General features: G+C 55.6%; 2 protein-coding genes across 8 annotated transcripts in view; one reads left to right on the plus strand and one right to left on the minus strand.

The window, feature by feature from the left end:
* Window positions 1-126: 126 nt before the first annotated feature.
* On the minus strand, window positions 127-4428 carry HRC (histidine rich calcium binding protein). Its single transcript, XM_047790677.1, has 6 exons — window positions 2470-4428; window positions 2320-2390; window positions 1429-1497; window positions 1114-1168; window positions 455-491; window positions 127-282 (listed from the first exon to the last, which is right to left on the minus strand). Exons 1-6 carry the CDS (start codon window positions 4220-4222, stop codon window positions 246-248), a joined length of 2022 nt encoding a protein of 673 aa, XP_047646633.1. The 5' UTR covers window positions 4223-4428; the 3' UTR covers window positions 127-245.
* A 387-nt stretch (window positions 4429-4815) lies between these two features.
* Window positions 4816-18139, plus strand: part of TRPM4 (transient receptor potential cation channel subfamily M member 4) — a 37796-nt gene continuing 24472 nt past the window's right edge. For 2 of the 7 annotated variants that reach the window (XM_047790792.1, XM_047790793.1), the window contains exons 1-9: window positions 4816-4865; window positions 6030-6097; window positions 11673-11847; window positions 12182-12362; window positions 12557-12720; window positions 13394-13577; window positions 15086-15147; window positions 15300-15491; window positions 16048-16147. In XM_047790792.1, the coding sequence (XP_047646748.1) occupies window positions 4839-4865; window positions 6030-6097; window positions 11673-11847; window positions 12182-12362; window positions 12557-12720; window positions 13394-13577; window positions 15086-15147; window positions 15300-15491; window positions 16048-16147 (1153 nt within the window). In that variant the 5' untranslated portion in view covers window positions 4816-4838. Of the gene's footprint in view, window positions 4866-5618; window positions 5733-6029; window positions 6098-11672; window positions 11848-12181; window positions 12363-12556; window positions 12721-13393; window positions 13578-15085; window positions 15148-15299; window positions 15492-16047; window positions 16148-18139 lie in introns of those variants that run through there. The other 5 variants (XM_047790794.1, XM_047790798.1, XM_047790797.1 and 2 more) reach the window with 4 other exon arrangements.

Genomic DNA, 18139 nt, shown 5'->3' on the forward strand with positions numbered 1-18139 from the left:
GATTTATTTATCAGGACCTAGCACACCAACGAGGACCCCTCTCCTCCCTCAGACTCGAGAGTCCAAGATCCCAGTTCCCACCCGCGTTCCCCAGTGTCCAGAGGATCCAGACCCCAGGCCTGACTATGAGGTTTCGGGGAGCACGTTTATTTAGAGAAATAAATATGGCTCTGGAAAGGGGCTGGAGGGCCAGGGAGATGTGTCTGCTCCGCAGCCGCGAGGCGGGGGTAGTGGGGGGGTGGGGGTCAGGCTTCTGGAGTTTCCAGCATGTCTGCCAGGGCTCTGGAGAGTAAGAGGCAGAGGTTACCCAGCCCAAGTGTCCAAAGCTCCCCCAGGGCACTTAAGGATCGTTAACCTGCCCATTTCTCCCAGGGTCGTCCAGTAATTCCTTGCGGGACAGCACCTAGGCAGGGTCCTTAAACTACCCCCGCCCCGCCACTACACGCACACTTACTGGTACAGGGAAGAGGAGAAATAGTCGACGTAGCTTCCTGCAGGAAAGAAGAAGCTTGAGGGGGTGAAATTAGGGGACCACTTTTCACTCAGTCTGGGATCAGGACTAGCTCCGCCCCCTCTCCCTGATTACTGGAGTCAAGATAATTCCTTCCACTGGGACTCTTTTTTTTTTTTTTTTTGTCTTCTGTCTCATTAGGGCCTCACCGGCATTTGGAGTGGGTTAAGGGCCCACTGAGCGAGGCCAGGGATCGAACCTGCGTCCTCGTGGGTACTAGTCAGGTTCGTTTCCGCTGAGCCACAATGGGAAGTCCTTTGAGGGTCCCCCTCCCTCCTCCTAGCTCTGGGGGGTTCCCATTCTCCAATAGCCCCACCCCCTGCCCCGTCCTTCAAATTCCTCTTGCTTTGGCCCCACCCTCTTGGTTCTAGGTCCACCCCTCAACCCTTCAGCCAATCCTAAACGCTTAGGCTTTGACACCTATCCCCGACTTTCCCTCGGCCCAGGCTCCGCCCCTCCGTGCTCCTGGAGAGCCACCGATGCCGTGCCTTGGCCACGCCTCCCCATGTAGCCACGCCCCAGGCCTTCTAGGCCTGCCACAGGTTGGCTCCGCCCCCACTTGCCCCTTCGGAAGGTTTCTCCTGGGCCCCGCCCATGCTCACCTGGACTGCAGACTGTTTCACAGACCAGCGGGCAGAGGTAGCAGAACTGGCAGTGCTGGGGTGGGGATGGGGAGAGAGAAGGAGCGGTAGGACGCGGTGGTGGCAAGGGGACGTCAGGATGGGACGTGGGTGGTACAGGGGCAGGAGGCTAGCTCTTTGGAGGTTAAGGTCAGTTGGAGTTAAGGCTGCAACAGGACCGAAAGGTTAGGCGAGTTTGATGACAGAGGCCAGGATTTGGGGCTGGGGTTGGGGTGCTCAGATGGTCCCGAGCCATCCTGAAGCCTGGCGGGTCCTTGAGTCTGGGAGAAGTCTCACCTGGCACTGGTCGCAGTGCTCTCCCATGTTCTCCTCGTCACAGTGACAGTTCTCACATTCAGTGCATCGCTGGGGACCAGAGGAGCCTGGTTAATGGAAGCGTTTTGGAGCCGCCGGGCAGCCCTCCAACCTGCCCCCTGGACTTGACTTAGTTCTCAACCTCTTGTCTTTTTTTTTTTTTTTTTTTGGCTTTTCTGGGGCCGCACCTGCAGCACATGGAGGTTCCCAGGCTAGGGGTCTAATCAGAGCTGTAGCTGCCCGGCCTACGCCACAGCCACAGCCACAACCACAGCCACGGCCACGCGGGATCCTGCGACTTAGACCACAGCTCACAGCAACGCCAGATCCTTAACCCGCTGAGCGGGGCCAGGGATGGAACCCACAACCTCTCACGGTTCCTTGTCAGATTCATTAACCACTCCTCCACGAAAGGAACTCCCAATTCTCAACCTCTTTACCTCTAACCTTAAGCTCAGCATCTCCACCAGTCTGCTTTCCGCCCCCTCGTTTCCCTATTGCAGGGCGCCACCGCGGCCTCCCATCACTGTGGCCTGGGCCCCCCACCCCCTGTCCTCTCTTCACCTCCTCTCTCCATGCGCTCCTCCCAGCCTGTCAGTCTCCAGTCCTCCTGCCCCCACTGCCTCCCTGCACCCTCCTCTCCGTTCCCACAGCCTTGCAGCTCATGCCTCACCCTCTCTTTCCTGGACCATTGTCCCAGCTTCCTCCCCAGCTTCCTGGCCTCCAGATGTCCCCCACAGAGCCCCAGAAGTGTCGCTGTTCACTCAGAACTGTCCCTGACCCTCCTTTTCTCAAGGCCCTCCCAAGGCACACCAGAGCCCTGGAAGAAATTCTCAGGACAGCTGGGTGGATGGATCTGGGTTGGGGACGTACATTGCAGAAGGAGCAGTAGCCACACAGGGATCCTGGCTGGTAGTTCCCGTATTCCTGGGCACCCTGGGGACCTGGGGGGACAAGAAAGAGGGCAGCAGTGACCCGGGCTGACTCTGCTCCTCCCCACCCCCACCTAGTCAGATCACTTACCCACGTCTTCACCACTCTCCTCCTCGCTGGAGGCACCTCCCGCCTCCCTGCCAGCCAGTGGGTTGGGGATGATGGTGACGGGCAGCTCCTCCTCCTCCTCCAGCCCCTCCTCCTCGTCCTCTTCCTCCTGGTGGTCCTGGCTCAGTGGGACCCAAACCTCAGCCCTCTCTTCCCTCCTCTCCTCCTCCTCCTCTTCCTCCTCCTCCTCTTCCTCCTCCTCTTCCTCCTCCTCCTGGCTCAGGCTGAGGCCATGACCTTCCTCCTCGTCTTCCTCATCCTCCCGGTCCAGGCTGCCCTGGTGGGTGCCTTCTCCTTCCTCTTCTGAACCTTCATCATCCTCTTCAGGGGAGCTGTGGTCCTCTTCCTCTTCCTCCTCGGAATCACCCTCCCCTAAATGGCTTCCATCCTTGACCCCCATGTGTTCCCGGGGGTGGGAGCTAGACTCTTCTTTGATGGATCCTCTGTGGCCTTGCTGCCTGTGGCTGGCAGGCTGGTGGCCAAGCTTGGTGGAGATGTCCTCATCTTCCTCCTTGGGGACCCCGGGGTGGTGACGACCAGGGCTCTCTCTCGTATATTCGTTTGGGAAGTCCTCCTCCTCCTCAGTGCTCTTGTGGCCTTGGGGGCTTGCAGCATGGTGGCTGAACTTGACCGTGATCTCCTCTCCTTCCTCCTCCTCATCTCCAAGGCCATGGTGGGTATGTCTGGGAATCTGGTGCCAGTGTTCAGTGGATACGACCTCATCCTCATCCTCCTCATCTCTGTGGCCTGGGTGTCCGTGGCCAGGGACATGACGGTGGTGCGAGTCTGAGACGTCTCCATCCTCTTCCTTCTCTTGGCCTTGATGCCCGTGCGTCTGATATTTGTACTCAGCGGAGTCACCATCATTGTCGTCATCTTCTTCTTCTTCATGGCCTCGGTGTCTGTGGCCGGGGCCGTGATGGTGACGTTCAGCTGAGACGTCTTTGTCCTCTTCCATCCCATGGACTCGGTGCCCGTGGACCTGGTGTCTGTGCTCAGTGGAGACATCATTATCATCATCTTCTTCTTCGTGGCCTTGGTGCCCACGGCTGGGACCATGATGGTGACGTTCAGCTGAGACGTCTTCGTCCTCTTCCATCCCGTGGTCTCGGTGCCCGTGGGCCTGGTGTCCATACTCGGTGGAGATGCCCCCTTCCTCCTCCTCTTCCTCCCCCTCTTCTCCATGGCCTCGGCATACATGCCTGATGATACGATGGTGTCGCTCGCTGGACACAATTTCATCTTCATCCTCATCTTGGTGGCCGTGGCTCCCACGGCTGGGGAAGTGGTGCCTGGGCTCAGCTGAATCATCCACGTCTTTGCTCCCACGGCCTCTGTGCCCACCCGCCTGCGGAGCGTGCTCTGTGGTTCCCTCCTCCTCAGAGATGTTCTCATCTCCCACCTCATGGCCTTGGTACCTGTGGCCTTGGCGGGGATGGGCTGCTTTGGAGACATCTTCTTCCTCTTCTCCGTGGTCTCCAGAGGCCCAGAAATGATGCCCACTCTCTGTGGAGACATCGCTGTTCTCATCCCCATGGCTTCTATGGCTGTGCCCGGAGTGACCGAACTTGCCTGATGCGTCCTCTGTGGGCCCGGGGACGCCTGCATTGTTGTTCCAGTTGCTGGGGCTCAGCCCAGCCCCTCTCAGCTGCTGGGTCATAGCAGGGGGGAGGAGCAGGCTGGCCATGGCAGCCCAGAGGAGAGACGCCTGCAGCCATGGCTCAGGGTGGCCCATGGGGACAGACCAGCAGCAGAGCTTCTCCCTGGGCTGGCTTCCGCTGTGGCTGAGGCTATGTTGATGAATACTGGGGTCCTTGTCCCTTTGGGGTCCTTCTCTTTCTTTCTCCCTGTGTCTTTCCTTTGCTGTGTCTCTCTCTGTCTCTGCCCTCTGGCCCTCACTGCCAGGCTCCGGACACCCCTCTGAGACAATCTCCAGAACCCCCTGACCCCCCTCTCCGCCCCTCCCTCCCGCTCCCCAGCCAATAGGGTCTCTCCCCTCCCCTCTCTGTGGCTAAATTTACTTTCTGTCCGGAGTTATTCTGGGTTAGGCCCCGCCTGTCCCTCCCCCTCCGGCTCTTTCTCCTCTCAGCTGGGGAGGGGGTGAGAGAAGGGGTCTCTCTTTGGCCAGGAGAGGGGGCCGAGGGACTTGACTTTGAATGCCGACAAGTTCCGGTTTGGCAGCTGCAAAGATGGTGCCAAATTTTCAGTGGGCCAATGTGGGGGGAGCCTGGGCCATGGGAGAAGGGGAGCAGGAGGGGTGTATTTGAGGGGAGAGACCTCTGCCAAAGAAGGATTGGGGGTTAGATTATGGGGAGTTTCCGGCCAGACGGGCGACTTTGCTGAGATGGTGGATGCCCATATGGAAGCCCTGGACAGGGGTGAGAGGAATTGTGCTCCAGCATGCGTACTCATGACCTCCTGTCCCTGGAACTCAGATCTGGGGGCAGGGGATGGGGCCAGGCCAGGGCTATAAATACAGCAGGGGGTGTGTGTGTGCAGGGGGCTCAGGTTACTCAGGAGGCCGCAGCTGTCCCTGTCCCTGGAGAGCTAGCAGGAGACATGGGGGCCCTGCCTGTGTATCAGTACCTCCCCTTCATCCTGTCACTGCTGCACTCACTCCTCGCTCTTTGGGTTCCCAGCCTTCTCTGTGGGTTCCCTTCTCTCAGTTCTTGTTTCTTCACCCGCTCTCTCGGAGTCCCTGTCCCCCTCCCCAGGATTCTGTCCCCTTCTCACTCTTAGGCTTCTGTCTCTCCCTCTCAGTCTGAGTGTCTCCGCCGCGCCCTCCCCCCCGCCCCCCGCCAACTTCCAAGCCCCCCCCCCGTCTCGCTTTGGGTCGATGTAGCCCCTCGCCAATCTCTGTCCCCCCTTTCCGATTCCCTGTCCCTACCTAAGGCTTCCTGTCCCCATCCCATCCCCTTTTTGTGTGCCCTCTCCCTCATCACTGGCATTTCCTCTCCGAGTCCCTGTCCCCCTCTGTCTCTCTGGGCCCCTGGCCCCCACCCCGTTTTCCCCGCCCCCTCTCTCTGGGTCTCGCCTGCCGGTCCCCTCAGACCCTCTGCCCCGCCTCCCGCTCAGCGTCTCCGAGATTCCCCGCCCCCTAGACCTGGCCCCGCCCAGGTTGGGCTGGGACGTAGTGGATCCGGTTTGTCCCGGGCGCATCTAGAGCCCGGGTTGGTTGAGGGAATGCAGGGAGTCGGATAGTTTGCAGAGGCTGCAGCAGCATGGTGGGTGCGGAGAAGGAGCAGGTACAGCGGCCGGCCCCCGGGTCTGAGGGAACAGGGAGCTGGGGGCCTGGACCCCTGGTTCCCGGAGAGGAGGGCGCTGGAGACCCAGATTCTTGGGTCAAAGAAGGGGGCTGCTGGGGCCTCGGACGCCTGGGTCCTTGGGGACAGATGGGGGCTGGGGGGAATCGAGTCTCCTGAGTTTGGGGGAGGCGGGCGCTGGGGTCCTGGACTCCTAGGTCTAGGCTGGGGCGCGGGTGAGTCACTCTATGTCCCTTAGGACTGAACTGGTTCCCCCTCACCCCTTGTTCTTGTCCCCAGAGCTATATCCCCAAGATCTTCAAGAAGAAGACGTGCACAACTTTCATCGTTGACCCCACAGATCCGGGGTGAGGAGCCCACCCCGGGGACCGACCCCAGATGTCCACCCCGCCCACCTCAGACCCCGCCCTTCGGCTCCTCCCCTCCCCCAGTCCTGTCACCGCAGACACTCCCAAGGGCGTTCCCTGGTGGCTCTCTCCCTCGGGGAGGGCTTCGGTCCTTCTGCAAACACATCCAACTAATCCTTCTCATGCTCAGGGTCCGTGTTAAAGCCCCAGGGCTGGGTTCCGTTTCTTTCCTTCCTCGTGTCTCTTCCGTGTGTCTCCGCCTCCTGGTGTCACGTTCTCTGTTTTTCTCTCTCGACTGTCGCTGTTTCATTCATTCGTTCACTCCTCCAAGAAACCCTCACTCTGCACGTCCAAGGGGGGGCATGATTTTCAAGAGCACAGGCCCTGCTAGGGTTCTAATCTCGGCTGGGACACGTGCTGTGTGGCTTTGGGCAAAACGTTTCACCTCTCTGGGCCTCATCCGTCATCTGGGCATAAAAACAGGCTCTGGCTCTACCTCCTGGAATTCTTGTGCGAATTAAACAAGTTCATGCTTGTGATACTTCCGAACGTGCCCAGCACATGGTAAGCACTGGAAAATAGCTCTGGTTCCTCCAGGAAGGTAGCAGTTACCTAGTGTGCGCAGGCTCTGAGCTGGTGCTCCGTGGCTGGGCGGTGGCCACCCTTAGGGACTCCTGGCCTTCAGCAATGTTTTCTCAAGGGGTTTCCGGCTTCCTAGTGTCCTCAAGATGATCTTTGGGGTGTGGGAAATACCAACATTCCTAACTTGGTATGCGTATTATTATGAATTTATTAGTGGAGGATGGCTTGAATTATGTATAAATAGACATATATTATTTAGGGGTGAGTGCTCAAAACCTTTTGCAGATGGAAGTGTGGTCCAGAAAGTTTAGGAACCTCTGCTTTGGTGGGAGGAAGAGGATTCTAAGGCGAGAGGATGGGAGCTGCCAAAGACATGCCACTGGGCCTGGTGGGAGCCAAGAGGAGGCATCTGGCTGAGGCTGCGGAGGCCCTCGGGGTGTCACCAATGGCTCCCGGAGGGGGGGCCAGTGAGATGACATTTAAAGGTGACAAAGTTGGAGTTTGAGAAGTTCCCTTTGTGGCTCAGTGGAAATGAGCCCGACTAGTATCCATGAGGATGTGGGTTCGATCCCTGGCCTCACTCCATGGGTGAGGGATCTGGCATTGCCCCAAGCTGCCGTGTAGGTCGCAGACTTGGCTTGGATCTGGCGAGGCTGTGGCTGTGATGTAGGCCACCAGCTGCAGCTCTAATTCGACCCCTCGCCTGGGAATTTCTGTATGCCACAGGTGTGGCCCTAAAAAGCAAAAAAAAAAAAAAAAAGTTTGACAGTTGAAAGCAGGCTGAAGAGAGGCTCTTGGAAGGGGTGGGAACAGCAGTATAAGCTGCCCCCTATTGACATTGCCATGTGGTTTGCCAGTGGGGCAAAGTTCAGGGTGCAAGGAGCATCTGAGAAAGGAGACAGAGGAGGAGGGTGGGGCCAGAGGTCACAAGGCCTCAAATGCTACCCCAAGGGGCTGGGACCCTGTCCTGGTGTTCCAGGAAATTATGGGAGGGGCAGGGTCAGCTCTGGGCATGGAAAGACCTCCTGGGATGACTAGAAGTTCAGGAAGCTGGAGAAGAGGCTGGGCAAGGGTAGGCGGGAGGAGAAGAGGCCTGAGGCAGGCCAGGGCTGTGGGGACACAGAGGAGGGGATGGGGCGAGGATTCCGGGGGCAGGAGCCTGGGGACCCATGGATTTGGGGAGTGAGGGGAGAGGGGAGGGCGATACCCCAGACATCAGGTCTGGAGCTTGGGAGACCGTGGCATTGTCCCTGAGATGGGGACCCAGGGGGATGAGCAGGTTTGGGAAATGTCACTGAGCTCAGAGTGGGATTTCGTAGGTGGGGGGCACCGGGGGAGCCAGCAGTGTCGCAGACCTGGTCAGGGCCTCAGGAAAATCTGGGACTTCCATCCAAGACTTGAGAAGTCCTAGCTGTAGTTGGAACCTGGGGAAGGAGGTGAGACGTCACTGGGTGTGTGCTGGGCTGAGAACGTGTAAAGTCAGAGGAGCCAGCAAACTGGCAATTCTATGGTGGATTTTTTTTTTGGCCTGGAAGAGATTTCTAAAAACTTGTCTCTGAATGTCTCAAGACTAACATGCTAGGGAGTTCCCGTCATGGCTCAGCGGTTAGTGATCCCCACTAGCATCCATGGGGACTCGGGTTCAATCTCTGGCCTCGCTCAGTGGGTTAGGGATCCTGCATTGCTGTGGCTGTGGCATAGGCCGGTGGCTACAGCTCCAATGAGACCCCTAGCCTGGGAACCTCCATAAGCCGGGGGTGCGGCCCTAAAAAGACAAAACCAAAAAACAAAAGACTAACATGCTGCCTCAAGTCACCACAGCCTCCAGCCTCTTGTATTTTCCACCTGATGCCTCTTATCCTTAAGTTACCTGCCTGGTCCTCCAGGGGCCCTGAGTTTAAGCCCCACGAAGGGAAGACAAGTGATTCTGACTCTGGGGAACACTACGCCCAGGGAGGCGCAGAAGAAGAGAAAGCCACAGATGAGGCAGAGACAGGGCGGCCAGGGGAACGGGTGCGCTCTGCCAAGGAAAGCGCTTTCTAGAATCAGAGCCCTTTAACTATGACCCGGGCCACTTTGTCAGAGTCAGATGAGACCTGAATAGAGGCCCTTGTATTTGAGGACTCGTGGGTCATTGCCGATTTTATCGGGAGCAATTTCAGTTTTGGTGGCCACAGAGAAAGAAAGAGGAGTAGGAGATGAGACTTGCAGAGAAGGGTGGAAAGTTCCAGTGCCACCCACCAGAACTTTCTGTGATGGTGAAAATGTTCTATATCTAGTATGGCAGCACTGGCCACGTGTGGCTCCTGATCAGTTGACCTGTGGCCACAGCCACCGAGGAGCTGAATTTTTAATTGTACTTAATTTTTGTCTTTACATTTTTTTTGGTCATGCCTGCGGCATGTGCAAGTTCCCCAGACCGGGGATCGAATCTGCCACAGCAGCAACCGAGTCACTGCAGGGACAACATCGGATCCTTAACCCGCTGTGCCACAAAGGAACTCCTGATTGTACTTAATTTTCTATATATTTGAATATAAAGAGTGCTGTGTGAGGAGTTCCCGACGTGGCTTAGTGGAAATGAATCCACTGGTATCCATGAGGAGGCAGGTTGGATCCCTGGCCTCCCTCAGTGGGTTAAGGATCTGGTGTTGCTGTGAGCTGGGGTGTAGGTCACAGATGCGGCTCAGATCCCAAGTTGCTGTGGCTGTGGTGTAGGCCAGCAGCTGTAGCTGTGATTAGACCCTTAGCCTTGGAACTTCCATATGCCGCAGGTGTGGCCCTAAAAAGCAAAAAAAAAAAAAAAAAGTGTTGTGTGGCTAGAGGCTACTGTATTGAACAGTTCAGGTTCTGGAACATTCCATGAAGAAATTTTGCCAGAAGGTCTCCTGGGAAGTAGATGGACAGGAATCAGGGGGGTCCAGGGATAAAGTTGAGATGGGTGAAAGGATCAAGTGGGTAAACTGAGGCCTTCCAGGACCCTGGAGGTCGACTCAGAAAGGGGGGGCACGTGCTCTTCCTGTAGCTTTCACTGCGCCAAGAGCCGGTGTACTCTGTGTGGATGGGTTGGCCGTTCTTTTAGTGTCTTCACAACTTTTGCCAACTTCACAGACCATCTGAGCTATTCTTTCTATAAAATCAGGCCTTAAATCATGGCTGACTCTGTTTATATAAATACAGGTCTCTGCCCACATCTGAATCCCTTCTGGAATCAGGGACAAAGAGATTTAGACACATTTTCAAAGAAATCCCTCATTCTCCAAACCCATGTTGCTTGCTCTTTAAAACTCAGGTTCTGGAGTTCCCATTGTGGCTCACCGGGTTAGGAATCCGACGAGTATCCACAAGGATGTGGGTTCAATCCCTGGGCTCGCTCAGTGGGTTTAGGATCCTGCGTTGCTGTGGCTGTGGTATAGGCTGGCAGCTGAAGCTCCGATTTTACCCCTCGCCCAGGAACTTCCATATGCCACAGCTGTGGCCCGGAAAAGAAAAATAAATAAAATAAACTCCGGTGCCAATTACATTAGCTAAGAAAGAATACGTGTATATTTATTTCAAAAAAGTAAAAGTTTCATCTGTGATCACTATAAAGAGAAAACCTGTTCCATCTGCCACACAAAGAAAAAAACAAGCCATAAAAGACAATTACAATGAAAACCAAATAAAAATACTTATCTTCCAATTGGATGTTGTTGCCGGCGCAGTTTTCTGAGCCTGGGGCCAGCTTTTCTCTGTTAAAAAGAAAGCGTAGGAGTTCCCGTCGTGGCGCAGTGGTTAACGAATCCGACTAGGAACCATGAGGTTGCGGGTTCGGTCCCTGCCCTTGCTCAGTGGGTTAACGATCCAGCATTGCCGTGAGCTGTGGTGTAGGTTGCAGACACGGCTCAGATCCCGAGTTGCTGTGGCTCTGGCGTAGGCCGGTGGCTACAGCTCCGATTCAACCCCTAGCCTGGGAACCTCCATATGCTGCGGGAGCGGCCCAAGAAATAGCAACAACAACAACAACAACAAAAAAAGACAAAAAAAAAAGAAAGCGTAGTAAAGAGTTAGGCATTAAAAATATTCTGGCACCCAGCTGAGCTTCTCTCCTTGACAGTAATCAGGAGAACTCAAAAAGGAATGGCTTTCTCACTGTGTTATTCAAGGTTATTTAAAGCTCTGTCTGAAGTTCACGGGGACTGGGTCTGGTATGCGGCCCCCATTTCAAGAAATGTGTGTTCTTTCATTGGCTCCTAGTAGTTCTATGAAGTAGGCTGTCCTTTTTTTTTCTTCTTTTTGGGGCTGTACCGGAGACATATGAAAGTTCCCCAGCCAGGGGTCAAATCGGAGCTGCAGCTGCCGCCCACAGCCACGCAGGATCTGGCCTAACACACAGCTCGTGGCAACCGCCGGCTCCTTAACCCACTGAGCGAGGCCAGAGATTGAACCAGCATCCTCATGGACACTAGTAGGGTTCTTAACTGCGGAGCCACAATGGGAACTCCCGTAGGTGCTGCTGTTATTGTCTTTGCATTCAAGGTGAAAATTTAGGCGCAGAGAGATGAAGCCACTTGCCCAAAGTTACACAGCGGCCTCAGCCTCTAGTGCATGCTTGCTCTCTGAATCACTTCCGGATTTTTCTTTTTGGGTGACTGTCATATCATGTTTGGACTGGAGGCAGCCAGGACAACCCCCCTCCGCCCCCACCCTGTCCCCTTAGCCTCCTGCGCTTTTCCACTCCAGGCCCTACAAGAAGCAACAGCGAGGCTGGGGCCCTGTAGACCTCCCAGCTCAGGCTTCGTTGAGCCACTGTGGCTTCCTGCTGGTGGGTGAGGTGACTGTGACTGTTTCCCTGCCCCAGCCTCTCCCTCAGACTGGTCGGAACCAGGGAAGGGTCAGCGTGGACTGGGACCCCCTCTGGGAGGACATGCAGAAATAGGGACATTTCTACAGGATGTTTAGGGTCTGTGTGGACACCCCTGGGGTTCATCTTCCCCCTCCCCCCTCCCCCCAGGGGCACCTTGTGCCAGTGTGGGCACTCCCAGCGTGCCCACCCTCAAGTGGCTGTGGAGGATGCATTCGGGGCGGCTGTGGTGACCGTATGGGACAGTAACTTGCATACCACGGAGAAGCCCACAGATGCCTTCGGGGACCTGGACTTCCTGGGCTCCGGCCGCAGGGCCAGCAATGTGAGGCCTGCATGTCCGGGCAGGGCCAGGGCTGGCTGGGGGGTTCACACCTCGGGGGCTTCCAGAGCCAGGTCTGGGGGCGCCCCCGCTGAGCGCTGTGTCTCCCCATTTGCCCATTCCTGTCTTCACCGCTCCTGGACCTCGGTCCCCTCCACGCGTCTGTCCTCTGTCTGTCCTCTTCTCTCGGGGCTCGGTCTGTCTCCCTGGACCTCTGTCCCTTTCTCTCTGGGTGTCTGTCCCCTCTCCCCCATCTCTGTCCTCCTCTCTCTCTGCATCTCTGTCCCTTTCTGTCTCTGTCCCCCTCCCTGTGTCCCTGCCTCTCGTGTGTCCACAGTTCCTCCGACTCTCTGACCGCACGGATCCAGCTACAGTTTATAATCTGGTCACGCACATATGGGGCTTCCGGGCCCCGAACCTGGTGGTGTCAGTGCTGGGGGGGTCGGGGAGTCCCATCCTCCAGACGTGGCTGCAGGACCTGCTTCGACGTGGGCTGGTGCGGGCTGCCCAGAGCACAGGTGACTGAGGGTGGGTGGGGACGGTGCCTCCGGGGCCTGGGGCGGCCGCCCGGCTCCCACACACCTCTGGAATCCTGTCTCCCCGCTCCCGTCTCGGGGTGGCTTTTTGTCTCTCTCTTTCTCCCTCTCTTGCATGATAGTCCACAAGCCCGTGGGTCTCCGGATCTCACCCCACCCTCTGTGTCCCCGGGTAGGGGCCTGGATCGTCACCGGAGGGCTGCACAAGGGCATTGGCCGGCATGTCGGTGTGGCTGTGCGGGACCACCAGACGGCCAGCACTGGGGGCAACAAGGTGGTGGCCATGGGCGTGGCCCCCTGGGGTGTGGTTCGGAATAGACACAACCTCATCAACCCCAAGGTGGGACCCAGAGTCTTGGAAAAGGAGGGGGCTGGGGGCTGGGAATCTCACGTCCGAGGGAGGAGGGGGCTGGCGGTCTGGATCCTGGGTCTGAGGGAGGGGGCACTGGGGGTCTCAGGTCTGAGGGAGGAAGGGGCTGGGGTCCCGGATCCTGGGTCTGAAGGAGGAGGGGCTGGGGGGTCTCAGTTCTGAGGGAGGAGGGGGCTGGGTGTCTGGATCCTGGGTCTGAGGGAGAGGGCGCTGGGGGCTGGATCCTGGGTCTGAGGGAGGGGGGACTGGGGGTCTCAGTTCTGAGGGAGGAGGGGGCTGGGGTCCTGGATCCTGGGTCTGAGAGAGGGGGGACTGGGGATCTCAGGTCTGAGGGAGAAGGGGGCTGGGGTTCTGGATCCTGGGTCTGAGGGGGGGCGCTGGGGGGTCTGGATCCTGGGTCTGAGGGAGGGGGGACTGGGGGGTCTCAGGTCTGAGGGAGGAGGGGGCTGGGGTCCTGGATCCTGGGTCTGAGGGAGGAGAGGCTGGGGGTCTCAGTTCTGAGGGAGGAGGGGGCTGGGGTCCCCGATCCTGGGTCTGAGAGAGGGGGGACTGGGGATCTCAGGTCTGAGGGAGAAGGGGGCTGGGGGTCTGGATCCTGCGTCGTCCGAGGAAAAGACTCCTGGTCTGGCCCCTCTTCCCCCAGGGCTCCTTCCCCGCGAAGTACCAGTGGCGCGGGGAACCAGAGGATGAGCTCCAGTTTCCCCTCGACTACAACTACTCGGCCTTTCTCCTGGTGGACGACGGGACGCACGGTCGCCTGGGTGGTGAGAACCGCTTCCGCTTGGGCTTCGAGTCCTACGTCGCCCAGCAGAAGACGGGCGTGGGAGGCAAGTGGCTCCTCCCACGGGGGGACTCACCGCCCGAGGCTCAGGATCCCAGGGGTGCGATCTGGAATTCTGGTTGCAATGTGGGGGTTGTGGCCAGGAGGAGTTTCCTGTGGTCAGGTGGTGGCCTTCGTCATCCTTTGCTGTGTTTATAAAAAAACCAAAAAACTTTATCTTGAAACCTACAACACACAACAAATGCAGATGGCTTGATGAATTTTTAACAAAGGCTGTTTATGCACCAGCACCCAGATCCAGAAACAGACTCTCAGCCCCTAGAAGCCTTCTCCTGCCCACCACCAAGTACCACCCTGTCCTGCTCGTCCTGGCATAAAGTAGTTCTGACTGAGTTTCGTATGAATGGAGTCACGCTATCCATTTGTGGGTCTTTCTTGGTCTTGCCTTTGCATGTGGAAGTTCCCAGGCCATAGTATGCTATGTAATTATATTTACATCACCATGCTGTTTCTTTTTCTCTTTTATACTAGACATTATACATATCATTTTTTTTTTTACAACCTTCCCTCTAGGTCCAAACTTCTCTATCTTGCATCTCCTTCTAATAGTTGCATGATATTCCTTGATAATGGTTGTACCATATTTAAATGTTTCTCAATTGGTGGATACTTAAAGTTCTATCAATGGTTGGCAATACAAACAATGCTGAATAAATATCTTTGTATGAACATCCATAATTACATCCAGGCATATGGAGGTTCCCAGGCTAGGGGTCGAATTGGAGCTGCAGCTGCCAGCCTATGCCACAGCCACAGCAATGAGAGATCCAAGCTAAACCCCCGCCTCACTCAGTGGGTTAATGATCAGTGTGGCCGTGAGCTGTGGTAGGTCACAGAAGAGGCTCAGATCTCCAGTTGCTGTGGCTGTGGTGTAGGCCAGCCGCTACAGCCCAGATTCGAACCCTAGCCTGAGAACTTCCTTATGCAGCAGGTGCGGCCCTAAAAAGACCAAAATGAAAAAAAGTACAAGTCTTCATTCCAGTTATTTCATTTTCTTGCCTTATTACATTAGCACAAGACTCCTGGTTACGTGTGGCTTAGTAGCTAAATTGTCTCACTTCTCTTTTAAGTGGGAATGGCATTAGCAGGAAACTATCTTACATGATTTTGCTCTTGGGCTTGATAAATAACTTTATTATATTTGGATAGCTCTTTCCCTTCTTTATTTCCTTCATTTTCTATTTGAACTTTCGTCTTCTCCTGGCTCCTGGGAGGTTTAATCAGTTGCAGGACTGACTCACGCCTCATTCAGGAACCCAGGAGTCCGGGTCCCCAGCCCTCTCCTCCCTTGAGAAGTCCAACAAGATGGTCATCAGGATCCAGCCCCTCCCAATGTCCTCGAAGGCATGACAATTCCCAGGAGCCTCGGGGACAGAGGATTAGGAGAAGCCAGCACTTGCCCCAGGGACTCCTGGGAAATGTGGTTCTCTTGCATCCCTGGCAAAGCTGATGGGAGGTGACCAAGCCCTCTGCTCTGCTCTCTTCTCTCTTCAGGGACTGGAATTGACATCCCTGTCCTCCTTCTCCTGATTGATGGTGATGAGAAGATGTTGAAGGTATGGGGGCCTAGGTGCCTGGGTCAAGGGGGGCGGTGGACCCTGCTGTACCCCTGGGTCTTGAGTCCTAGGGGAGGAGGGGGCTGGGGATCTAGACTCCAGGTAGGGTGAATACCTTCCTTTCCTAACTTGACTCCCCTTTTATCCTGTAGCGGATCGAGAATGCCACCCAGGTCCAGCTCCCCTGCCTCCTGGTGGCCGGGTCTGGGGGAGCTGCAGACTGCCTGGCAGAGATTCTAGAAGACACTCTGGTTCCGGGGAGTGGAGTGGGCAGGAGACGTGAAGCGCGAGATCTGATTAAGCGTTTCTTCCCCAAAGGAGACCCTGAGGTCCTGCAGGCCCAGGTCTGATGCTAGGGGCCACCTCTGGATCCTGGGATGGGAGGGAACTGGGTCCTGGGCTCCTGGGTCTTGAGAGTTGATGATGCTGAGGATTTGGAGTCCTGGATCCAAGAGAAGGGAAATGGGGCCCAGCCTGACTGGTATGAGGGAGGAGAGGCTTGGGGGCCTGGAATCCTCGTTCTGGGAATGGAGGGCGATGGACGCCTAGACTACTAGGTCCTGGAGGGAAATGGTCTCCTGAATCTCTGTGGACAGGGCCCAGATGGAGTTGTGAGGGGGTTGCGGAATTTGGCTTTTTTTTTTTTTTTTAGGGCCGCACCCCAGCACGTGGAGGTTCCCAGCTTAGGGGTCGAATCAGAGTTGTAGCTGCCAGCCTACACCCCAGCCATAGTGAGGCCAGATCCGAGCCACGTCTGCAACCTACCCCACAGCTCACGGCAATGCCGGATCCTTAACCCACTGAGCGAGGCCAGGGATGGAACCTGCGTCCTCATGGATCCTAGGCGGGTTCGTTACCACTGAGCCACGACAGGAACTCCCAGAATTTGGTATTCTGCAGGTGGAGAGGATTATGACCCGGAAGGAGCTGCTGACAGTCTATTCAACTGAAGATGGGCCTGAGGAATTTGAGACAATCGTTTTGAAGGCCCTTGTCAAGGGTAAGACCCGAACTCCCAAACCTCCTTCTCTGTCAGCGCAACCTTTTTTTTTTTTAATTTTTTTTTCTTTTTAAGGCTTCACCTGCAGCATATGGAGGTTCCCAGGCTAGGGGGTGAATTGGAGCTGCAGCTGCTGGCCCACACCCCAGCCACAGCCACGCCAGATCCAAGCCTCACCTTCGACCTACATCACTCACAACAACACTGAGAGAGGCTAGGGATTGAACCCGCATCCTCATGGATACTAGTTGGGTTTATAACCCACTGAACCACGACAAGAACTCCCTCAGCCCTCAGCTCAACTTGAGACACCTCTCCTGGCCTTGGCACTTTATTCATCCTCTCTAAGTTGTGCTCCTTTTATCTCTGTATTTTCTTCTTCTTTTTTTTTTTTGGTCTGAGCCCGTGGCACATGGAGGTTCCCAGGCCAGGGATCAAAACCAAGCCACAGCAGTGCCCTGAGCCATAGCAATGACAACACTAGGTTCTTAACCCACTAGGCCACCAGGGAACTCCCTTTATCTCTTTTCTCTTATCATTGCCTTTTGGGGCTTTGCCCGATACTATTGGATAGTTTTCCCAAGATGCTTTCATTATGTTCCAACACTGCTTTCTTTCTTTCTTTCTTTATTTTTTATTTATTTATTTTTTAAATTTTTTTTGCCTTTTTGTCTTTTTGTCTTTTTTTGTTGTTGTTGTTGTTGTTGTTGCTATTTCCCGGGCCGCTTCCATGGCATATGGAGGTTCCCAGGCTAGGGGTCTAATCGGAGCTGTAGCCGCCGGCCTACACCAGAGCCACAGCAACGCGGGATCCGAGCCGTGTCTGCAACCTACACCACAGCTCACGGCAACGCCGGATCGCCAACCCACTGAGCAAGGGCAGGGACCGACCCGCAACCTCGTGGTTCCTAGTCGGACTCGCCAACCACTGCGCCACGACGGGAACTCCCTGCTTTCTTTCTGTTGCATCCACCTACCCATCCTTTATCCAGCCAGCCATCCAGCCACGTGTACACTGATCTTCCCACCTACCCATTGTTCCACTCACCCTTCATTCTTCCATCTGTCTAATCATCCAGCCCTCTTGCCATCCACGCATGCTTCTACCAATCCATTCACACACTCATTGACAATTCCATCCGCTTATCATGCTTCCATTTGTCCATCTATCCGTTCATCCATCTATCCACCCACTCACGCTTTCTTCCTTTCCGACGTGCCTCCAATATGTTTTTTTTTTTTAATGGATCAAAGATTTATTTATTTATTTTTTGTCTTTTTGCTATTTCTTGGGCCGCTTCCGCGGCATATGGAGGTTCCCAGGCTAGGGGTTGAATCGGAGCTGTAGCCACCAAGCCGTGTCTGCGACCTACACCACAGCTCACGGCAACGCCAGATCGTTAACCCACGGAGCAAGGGCAGGGACCGAACCCGCAACCTCATGGTTCCTAGTCGGATTCGTTAATCACTGCACCACGATGGGAACTCCTCCAATATGTTTTAAGCCCTGAGGGGTGGTGGAGTCAGAGGTGAATCCGAGCGCTGACTCCCACTGAGGAACTCCTGATCGTCTCAGTCGCGGAATGAATGATGAAAACCTAAAGGTAGGCAACATGATGACCACATGGTAGAGGCTGAGGATGGAGTTCATTATTCATTCAACAAACATTATCCTAGACTTCAGAGAGGAAAGCAGACCCATTTCTTGCTCTCAAGGATCCAAGATCCTACCAGGGTTGTTTGGACACAACCTTAACTCAGGACAAAAGTATGGGGAGTTCCCTGGTGGCTCAGTGGGTTAAGGGTCCGATGTTGTCACTGTGGCCTGGAAACTTCTGTATGCTCTGGGCGTGGCCAAACAAACAAAAAAGACAAAAGCATGGGAGAGGAACTGCTGTCATAAAGGAGAGAAAAATTTAACAGAGAGGTGGTATTTAAATTGGGCCTTGAGGGAATTCCTGTTGTGGTGCAGCAGAAATGATTCCGACTACG

Source organism: Phacochoerus africanus, chromosome 8, assembly GCF_016906955.1.
Source record: "Phacochoerus africanus isolate WHEZ1 chromosome 8, ROS_Pafr_v1, whole genome shotgun sequence".
Lineage (NCBI taxonomy): Eukaryota > Metazoa > Chordata > Mammalia > Artiodactyla > Suidae > Phacochoerus > Phacochoerus africanus.

Coding starts and splice junctions, on each gene's coding strand:
- HRC (XM_047790677.1), bottom strand. CDS start 4,222: ATGGGCCACCCTGAGCCATGGCTGCAGGCGTCTCTCCTCTGGGCTGCC. Junction 1,169..1,428: donor AGCACTGCGACCAGTGCCAG/GTGAGACTTCTC, acceptor TCCCCACCCCAG/CACTGCCAGTTCTGCTACCT. Junction 283..454: donor TTCTCCTCTTCCCTGTACCA/GTAAGTGTGCGT, acceptor CTTACTCTCCAG/AGCCCTGGCAGACATGCTGG.